Below are 9,781 nucleotides of genomic sequence, written 5' to 3'. Positions count from 1 at the left end.
GCGCCCGGCCGGTAGTTTTGTTTTTTAAAGCCTGAGACTTATTTGGGGGCATTCAAAAGTTTGGTAAGGTAGACCCGAATTCCACAAATGTGGCCCAAATGCAGTTTCATTTCAGTGCAGTGAACCCTGCTGAGTGGCCACGCAGTGGCAGGGACGGGGCTGGGCACAGGGAGGAATGAGGCCTCCACGCTGCTCTCACTAGGTGGCTTCAGCCTCCAGCCTCAGCATCTAAGCGGGGCTCCTGGGAGCCATGTATTCCTGCCTTACAAGCACAATTGCTCCCCAAGGCTGCACGCACCTTCAGAACTGAACTCAGGTGAAGGATGAAGCTGAAGTCCAGGTGGGGTTTGAGAAGGTCTTGGCCTTCCCTGCCGAGAGGTATAAAGCCAGAAGAGCATAAGCTCACTCTGTGGTGAGACGGCCTGGCGGGAGCCTGGCTTCTTTGGTTTTCACCACGTTTTGAGCTCCGGGCACACCCCAGAGCCACTGCAGCAAGGAGGTGGAGAGGGGAAGGCTATCACCCCAACTTTCCATTCCCAGCAGGCAACAGAAGGCTGGGCACCCAAATAGCTTTTTAGGGTCATGTTGTGAGGCTAAGATGCCATATCATCCTCTCTTTAGACAGGAAATGCTAGAGGAATAGAACGGTTTAGAATGAAAGAGTTAATGGCCTTGACAAGGTTCAGACTGGAGCAAAGAGCTTATTGTCTCCTTTTTCCATCAGCATGGTGCCTGCCGGTGGTGACCTACCAACCCGGGCGCTGGAACTCCAGCCCACGCAGCTGAAACCCTGGAAGTTGGATACCGCAGCTGCGGCCTCCCTGCTTAGCTAAGTGGAGATTGAATAAGGCTGCCATCAGACAGCTCACAAAACAAGAATGTTGGGCCAGGCTCAGAGGCTCACACCTGTCATCCCAGCACTGTGGGAGGACGAAGCAAAAGGATTGCTTGAAGCCAGCATTTTGAGACCAGCCTGGGCAACACGGCGAGATCCCATCGCTACAAAAATAAGAAAAAAATTAGCTGGGTGTGGTGGTACACGACTGTAGTCCCCGCTACTCGGGAGGCTGAGGCAGGAGGATCATCTGAGCTCAAGAATTCAAGGCTGCAGTGAGCTGTGATCGTGCCATGGCACTTCAGCCTGGGTAACAGAGCGAGATGCTGTCTCTAAAAAGAAAAAAATGAAAGTTGATGAGCTCACACAATCCCTTTCCCCCAGAGGCAGTGCCTGTGCTGTTCAAAATTATAAACTTTCGGACTGTTTCTGAGACCTTTCACACTCTGTTTCTCATCCCAGTCCCCCATGGGAGGCTATGGCCTTTTCCTTTCCCCACCTTCACCTTCGTCCATCAAAACTTACCCGTCCCATGTCTCATTCCTTCAGTTTGCTCTCTGCTGAGTAACTGTCAAGGTCATCTAAGGGCATCACCAAATTTACATTTTAAGACAGACCTTCAGTGTCTCAGCTCAGAGGATTACCTGGTGTGAGAATTCTGGAAAAGCGCTGTGGCATTTGGGGGAAGGAGACTAAAAGTATTAAAGTTTCTACCCCCTTCTCCTTCCTCCTCATAGTAATATGATTATTTATGCTCACTAGTCTTTTTAATGGATTTGGGATGAAACCTTTCCCTTTGATGAGAAAAACACTTTTAAAAAAATTCCACCCACTCTGATGAACTGTGTTGAGAGGTATCCAATATCTCCAAAGGTGACCAAAAATGTAATAGTTGGCAAAGACGGGGAAGGGAAGTCTCACGACTTAGCGGCAGGGATGTGACCATCATGACCCACAGGAAAGCTCCAGAGCTTCCCTCCAAACTGGCCAAGGCTGCACGGAGACCACCAGAGACAGTCAGGGAAATGCACCTTCTGACTCCATTCTGCTGGGAAACGACTCCTGCAATCTGGCAGGTTTTTTTCACTAGGGGAGATAAAACTTACACGCAAATAAATATATGGCCAAATAATACTTTGAAATACGGATTTCTTCCTTTTTCTCTCTATAAGGCTCCTTTCCCTATTTCTGTATCAGGAGGCTCTGGCCTCATTGCCTCCAGGGGAGGAACATAGCAAGGGAGAAAACAGATCTTAAAAGTGGTTTTGCTCCTTGTTCAAAAAGCTTAAGCCCAAAGGAAATCCTAGGGGTGGGGCATTGTGCAGAAGATTAAAGAAAAAGAATATGTGGCATCCCCATTCTGGAAAGAGTTTTCCATAGGTGGGAGTAAAGCGGGGAAAATGAGAGACTGTGCGTTCTAGGAGCAGAAAGGACCAAGGACCGTGTCTGGTTTTGCAACACAGTCACTAAGGAAGGAAAACCCCGGAGAGAAAATGGTTGCACTCAGGCAGATAGGATCAAAGGAGGCTCGCCAAAGACTCCCACATCCCGGCCAGGAGAAAAGCAGCAGAAAGCTGGAGAACTTGCAGGGAACGTCAAGAGACAGAGAACATGTCTCAGCAGTGACCCGTGGGGATGAGGGCCCCAGAGGATTCTCTCTAATGCACCCCACCGAGGTTCACCACTCAGCATCTCGGCGCTTGGGAAGCTCCTAGAACCCCAGAAAGACATGAGGCTGTTTTCCCACTAGCTGGGTGGAGTAAGGCTCGAGGTCAGAAAGCAAGCTGAGTTATAGAGAGTAAAGTCATGTTTTTCACAGACCTGGGTTACCACGATTCAGGACAGAGGGCGGTGAATGGCGTGGGGAGGAGGATGAAGCGAGCCCCCGGGCTGGAGGAGGTAGGTTCAGACTGATTGTGGAGAGACAGTTTGAATTCTCTTGGATTGGTCAAATTTCCACCGCAGGGAGGGAATTCAAGACTTGGTTCTCTGCCTGAGCAAAAGCTGTGTGTTCTCACGACAGAGTCAAATGTGTTATTGCTGACCAACAAGATACTAACAATAAAGCACTTTGTTAAACACTTTCATATATGTTTGTTGATGTCGTGAAGTCTGTAGTGAGGATTGCTAAGATACATTGTTTACTTAATAAATAAGCTGAGGGAGATTTGGAACTTTTCCTATAAAGGGTGAAATAGATTCCTCTGAAGAGATAGATCTAATGTTTGTGACAGTCAACCAAAAATCAAAAATCTCTTTTGCAACATAAGTTTGGAATTTTCTTCGACATGGAAAACTCCCAAGGAGCTGGAGAACAGCAACTAATTTAAAGAGGTTTCATCCTGGCAATGCACACATCAGTCTGACTTTCCTTTCCTTGTGAAGAGATCACAAAGATTGCAGGCAAGGCTGTGGCCCTGGTCCAGCATCTCCCATGCAGAACTTACAACCTTGATGCTGAAGGAAGGCATGGTGAGAGGCTTTAAAACAGCCATTTTTCAGCCAACTTCTTACATTCTTTAGGTCGCCGTAGATGCTGCAGAGTTCTAGCCAGCAGCCTTACCTCTGATTCTGCCGTGCCTATTAGAACGGCCTGTGATTTTCCTCGGGTCAGCCTTGCAGATGCTCCTACAACCACCACGCCATGGATATCAAGACTATGCAGACTAGTTTACTTACTAGTGAGTTGTAAGAGCTCCTTATGCATTTTGGAGGTTACTCCTAATCAGATATATGGTTGGCAAATATTTTCTCCCATTCCATAAGTTGCTTTTTTCCTCTGTTTATTTTTTTTGCTATGCAGAAGCTCTTCAGTTTGATGCAGTTCCATTTGCTTATTTTTGGTTGTGTTGCCTATGCTTTCGACGTCCTAGAATGAAGATGTGGAAACAGCCTAAATGTCCATCAACAGATGATGGATAAAGAAAATGTGGTAGGCCGGGCGCAGTGGCTCATGCCTGTAATCCTAGCACTCTGGGAGGCCCGAGGCGGGTGGATCGCTCAAGGTCAGGAGTTTGAGACCAGCCTGAGCAAGAGCGAGACCCCGTCTCTACTAAAAAAATAGAAAAAAAAGATCTGGACAACTGAAAATATATATAAAAAAAAAAAAATTAGAGAGGAAAAAAAAAAGAAAATGGGGTATATACATACAGAAGAACATTATTCAGCCTTAACGAAGAAGGAAATTCTGCCATATGCAACAACATGGATGAACCTGGAGGACACTATGCTCAGCGAAATAAGCAAGTCACAGAAAGGCAAGTGCTACGTGATTCCGCTTGCACAAGCTATCTAAAATGGACAGATTCAAAGAATCAAAGAGTGGAATGATGGTTGCCAGGCAGTGGAGGGAGAAGAAAGTGGACAGTTACTAATCAACAAAGTCTCAGTCAAGAAAGATGAATAGGCTCTAGCGATTTGCTGTACGAATTGTGCCTATACAGTAGTCCCCTGATGCATGGTCTTACTTTTTGAGGTTTCAGTTGCTTGAGGTCAACCACAGTCTGAAAATAGGTGAGCATGGTATTATGCAATAAGATATTTTGAGAGATAGAGAGATCACACTCACACAACTTTTACTACAGTATTTTGTTATAATTGGTCTATTTTATTATTTATTGTTGTTAATCTCTTCCTGTGCCTAACTTATAAATTAAACTTTATCATAGGTATGTAGGTACAGGAAAAACCATAGTATAGTCAGTGTTCTATGATGGACCACATATAGGATCCCATAAGACTATAATACTGTATTTTTATTGTACCTTTTCTGGCACTGCTGCCCTTTTGTCTTGCATGGAATTGGGCATGAGCAAGGCCCTTCCAGAATAGCTTAAGGATGTGAGGTGCTCCTTCTCCTAAGGGCTTAGTAAAGCTTATATTCTAAGCTTCAAGGTTCCCCAAATAGGATTTTATAAACAACTCCATGCCAAAGTATCAATGCCTGATAAGGTTTAAGGAGGTACCTTTTCTGCCTGTGTTTCCATTTCCAAAAGAGTTAAATTCTTAGGTGGTGGGGAAACAATTCTGGAGGTGGAATTTTATGCATTAGCAAACTGGCAAGAGACATAGGGCTTTGACAGGAAAATAAGAATACCAACGGTAACAATCATTGCGTGTTACCACACCCAGAAGCATTTCATCCATCGTCTTAATCTTCTCAAGAATGCTGGAGTAAGTTCAGAGGACTTGAACCTAAACCATCTACACCTACACAGTGCACTCGTGTACATGAGCATGACTTACACTTTCCACCCTTCGGTAATACGGCTTCAGAAAACTCTTGCTCAGGGTGATGAAGTTGCAAATAACCTTTACAATTATCCTGAAAGTACTCCACCGGTCTAGTCAACCCTCCAAGCCTCCCTTGGAAATCCTCTCCTAGCAGAGTCTTTCAATCCCTTGCCCCGCCCTATGCAATTCCTCTGGTCAATAGACCAGCCCTAGACTTGACCTCCTAAAACCCTATAAATATCCCACACTGCCCGCCCCTTTGCTAGATGCCACTAGGGCTCTGTCGAGGCAGAGAGCTGCCTTACCTCAGTAGGCTACAAACTCAGCTTTGCTTTGTCCATAAGCAACGTGGTGATGTCTGGGGAGCTGGCATTTTACAGAACTACTCTTACCTCCATTTTACAGGTGGGGAAATTGAGGCCCTGAGAGGCTAGTATATTTATTTAGGTCCAGGGTTTAAATCCTGCAGTTCCCATTCCAGAATGTCACATGTCTACACTGCCTCCCTGTACATTTGAAATCATACAACGCAGTGTCTTGTTCTTTCTCCACCAATGGTCAACCTTGTGGTAATCATCCCAGAGAAGACGGAACTTAAGATGGCTCCCCGACTCAGGCCATGTTTTAAGTTCGCTAAAGCCAGGACTGTGGCGCTTTCAAGCTATCCAAGCTCCAGGACGTTCCTGCCTGCTTAGACAGATCATTACACAAAAGCAGGTGCAACCTGGAGTCTGTTACTGCTTCCCTGGATGTCGCCCTGCCTGAGCCACAGCCACCCTCGTCCTTCCCACAGCTGTCCCCACCCCACCATTGTGTCCCTGGCACCTGGGGGGTGACGCTGAAGTCGAGCTGCTTCTCTCTGCTTCCCTGCTCCCCACAGCCCCCTTTCTCCGTACCTGGGGACACCTGCCCTGTCTTGCCATCCTGCCCGGCGTGCTGGAAGTGCTGGCAGACCACGCCTCGGCAAGAGGCGGCAGGCAGGCAGGCAGACGCGCGCTGCTGGCGGGTGGGGAGGTTCCTCCATCTGGCAGCCCCTCCTAGATAGAAAAGAAAAGTCAGCACAAACTGTGAAAGAACGTGTGCCTTCAGGCTTCCTCTCCTTACTGCCTGCGACCGGTCTCTGCTGCCGAGGGAGGCCATGGGCCAGCACCTCCTCAGACAGGCCCTTAGGAAGCAGAGCCCTCAGGAGGGAGGAGGGGAGGCAGGTGCGGTGGGAGGCTGCGCCTTGCAGCGACGCATACTCTCCTCTGCCTCAGCGTGTGCAGGTTCTTCCTGGCCAGCCAGGGGTCGCTTAAGTTCAGGTCCGCTGTGGGTTGGTTCACAAGAGTCGACGGGGGACTTACAACACCTAATTGATAGAGACGCGTCTACCCGCCCTTTGGGCAGATGAAAACGAAGGACATGCCCACAAACCTATGGAAATCAGCCAATGGCGGGCAGAACCGCTCCCCTGCCCCTCTCTGGCCCAAGGCTACCCTTCGGTCTGCTGTTCCACCAGCCTATGAGCTGTTCCACTTGTTAGGGGTGAAACGAAAAAATCTCCCCTTCGCCCTCTGAAGTTTTGATTAAAAATCCATCCACAAAAGGAAGATGAATTGGAGAAAAGGCACACAAATGATTTGATCATAGTTTTACGTGACCTGGGAGCCTTCAGAATGAAGACCCAACTCCCGGACGGGGTGCAGAAGCTTATATACCACCTTGAGGTTACAGAAGGAATGGGGGCTTGGATCTCTGTGTCAGGTTTCAGTCTGAAATGTCGGCTCTTGGTGCGCCCAGGGCTGAAGAATGACCAGACACGCCAACGTTAGGCGAGCATGAAAACGAGGTTTACCGAGGAGAGAAAGACAGGAATACAGGGCAAGAGCAAGATAATAGGTTTACAGAGCATGATACATACGTCACAGATGACGACTGGCCCCATTGTCACAGCAAAGGGAGAGCAAAAGGAAAAGCGCAAAAAAAAAAAAAGTGGGGGTGTATGGTTATGGTCTGCATCTTGTTTTATAGTGCCCGGATAGGGACCTCCCTTGTGGTTCAGAGGTCACCATGGAACCACTGTGATTGGACAGTTGGGAGTCACATGACCTGAGCCTTAACTACGCATGCAGGTTGTTCTACTTCAATTTCCGGACTCTATGGTACCTATGCTGCTTGGCCCATGGGCTAGAGAGTCCTCTGTACTCTTTTGCAGCTGGCCTGCTAAGTTATGATTGGCAGATCCGTAGGATAGTCCCTCCTCCCTAGCTATGGCAACCGCCCGGAAGATTAGGGTGGGCCAGGACCAAGATGGGGGCCACAGCACCCACTTTCATCCCTAAGAGACCCAGAATCCCTCAATATCCACCTAACACTTCCTGGAAAAACAGGTGTTGGGAGGAGGGAGAAGAGGAATTCTGTCGAGGGGCAATAAATGATTACCAAGGATAATTCAGTGGATAATTCAGCTTGAAGAACGTATAATGATCTAGGACAAAGTCTGTTGGGCCTGCAGAATGGTTTGTGACAAAAATCTGTCCAGGTTTGTTGACAGACTCTTGTCTTCCTTTCTATCAGTTCAGTTAATGAAAACTCAGGAAAGGGACCAGAAGTAATTGTTTTCTTCTTTGGGAGGTCCAGACTTTAGGCAGATAAGGGAACTTCAGAAAACAACTTTATCCTATTCTTTGGGAGAAATGGTAGGGGGGACAGGGGACCTGGAGGCTTTTCAGTTCAACATGTTGCAGTATTTGGGGGTATCAGTTTCCAAGCCCCAACACTGTTAACTACTGCTGAATAACAAATACTGTGAGGGGCAGATATACCACCCCAAAATACGAAGGATTGTTCAGCTGAAGGCAATTAGGGAGCAGCAGATGCAGGAGGGCTCTCTGCCCTCCTTGCCTAAAAGCAGGACATAGATTTACAAAGACAAAAGGAATCCTGCTCCCACCTCTATCAGGGAGAACAAAGGTTAACACTGAAGACAACTTTGAACCCATATGGGCCTGGAGATGGTACCAGAGGAACCTACAAAGCAAGCTTTACTAACCAGCCTTTATCTACCAGTTACTGCCTTCCGGCAAGCCGCTGCCCCTAGAGCCTCAAAGTTCTTTTGCTTTGTCTTGTGACATCTCTAAAAATATTCGTTTAATATGAATCAAGCCATATTTTTCCCACTGATATGAATTATGCCATTCCCCTCTGAAGGCAAATACAGCGAAATTTTTAAACAATAATTTGTTTCAAATTCATACTTTATTATATACATGTTCTCATCTAATCTTTACCACAGTGCCGCAGGAACCCACTTTATGCATAAAGAAACTGAGGCACAGGAAGTTAGAAAGTTTGTTTACGATCACATATCTGGTAAATGATCCATGGTGGATACAAACGCAGGTTTGTCTGATTCGAAATTCAAGTTCAAAACTACTATGTGGGTGGGGGCACGGTGGTTCACACCTGTAATCCTAGCTCTTTGGGATGCCAAGGCAGGAGGACCGCTTGAGGTCAGGAGTTCAAGACCAGCCTGAGCAAGAGCGAGACTCCATCTCTACAAAGAATAGAAAAATTAGCTGGGCGTGGTGGCATGTGCCTGCAGTCCCAGCTACTTGGGAGGCTGAGGCAGGAGAAGGGCTGGAGCTTGAGGTTACAGTGAGCTATGATAACGCCACTGTACTCTAGCCAGCGTGCCAGAGTGAGACCCTGTCTCAAAAAAAAAAAAAAAAACTACTATGTGGTATTGCCTCTCCATACCACAAAGGCCTTAAAGACAGAACTCATTCATCTGTAAAATTAGTTTTCAAATAAGTTCATTTTCATGCAAATCTATGCACCATAAAAGTTAGTTGAATTTGTAAAACTCTGATCCACGGAAAGAATAAAATAAATAACATAAAAACTCTGGGCAGATGCAACTGGACAGAGAATTATAATGCTACCAACCTCTTGCTTTTTCTGTCACGCATGGTAAGCGTCTCTGAGCAGGAGTGAAGGAACAGAGATTGGTGAAGACGTGATCATTTAAGTTAACCTGTTCCCTAAATGTCAGCTACAGATTACAAGAAGCATTTTGATTTTTCCAGAAGGCTTCATTCACCACATCTGTGTCTTTTCTAGGTAACGAGGGAGGCTGGCAAAGTAACACGAAGCATGATCTCAGTTCCCAAGGCTCGCTGGGGAAGGATCCGGGGCAGGATCAGCTACTGGGGAATACAGGGACTCGGGGGAAAGGAAAAGCACAGGCCACAGACATGAGGAAGAGTGAGCGGTTCTTCAGGTGAGCCAAGGCACTGAGGCAGCCAAGAAGCTTGCGAGGAAATAGCGAGGATAAAGAGGCGGGCTCTCATTCTCTCTTTTATTGCATGCCGCAGTCCCAAAACCGGCTAAAAACACGACGACAGGTAGACAGGTAACAGCAGCAATTGCTATTTGAAGATCACGGTGCTGTTTCCTGGAGGTCTCTCTCTCTCTCTCTTTTTTTTTGGAAGGGGGCGGAATATAAACTGACAGTATCAGAATAGGGAACTGAGCCGTCTTAAATTATGTGTTCTCGATAGATAACTGGGGCCTAACAGATGTGGCTTTCTGTATTTAACGTATAAGAGGTTCTGACAGCTCCCGGACCCTCTGAGAACATCGTGCTTTCAAAGCAGCCGGCTTGACGTTAAAGACCTCTGGATCGTAGTATACAATATGCCCAGGAGACCTGAAATGGGAGGGAAAGAAATC

The 9,781-nt window shown here is 47.0% G+C and overlaps 1 protein-coding gene across 1 annotated transcript in view; it reads right to left on the bottom strand.

Moving 5' to 3' along the window:
• Positions 1 to 9,643: 9,643 nt before the first annotated feature.
• The window catches only part of THEGL (theg spermatid protein-like), a 48,968-nt gene continuing 48,830 nt past the window's right edge, over positions 9,644 to 9,781 (bottom strand). The window contains exon 9 of the mRNA XM_012641101.1: positions 9,644 to 9,758. Coding sequence (XP_012496555.1) covers positions 9,644 to 9,758 — 115 coding nt within the window. The remainder of the gene's footprint in view (positions 9,759 to 9,781) is intronic.

The sequence above is a fragment of the Propithecus coquereli genome, unplaced genomic scaffold, assembly GCF_000956105.1.
Source record: "Propithecus coquereli isolate 6110/MARCELLA unplaced genomic scaffold, Pcoq_1.0 Scaffold162, whole genome shotgun sequence".
Classification (NCBI taxonomy): Eukaryota; Metazoa; Chordata; class Mammalia; order Primates; family Indriidae; genus Propithecus; species Propithecus coquereli.
This window is presented reverse-complemented; position numbering and strand designations above follow the sequence as displayed.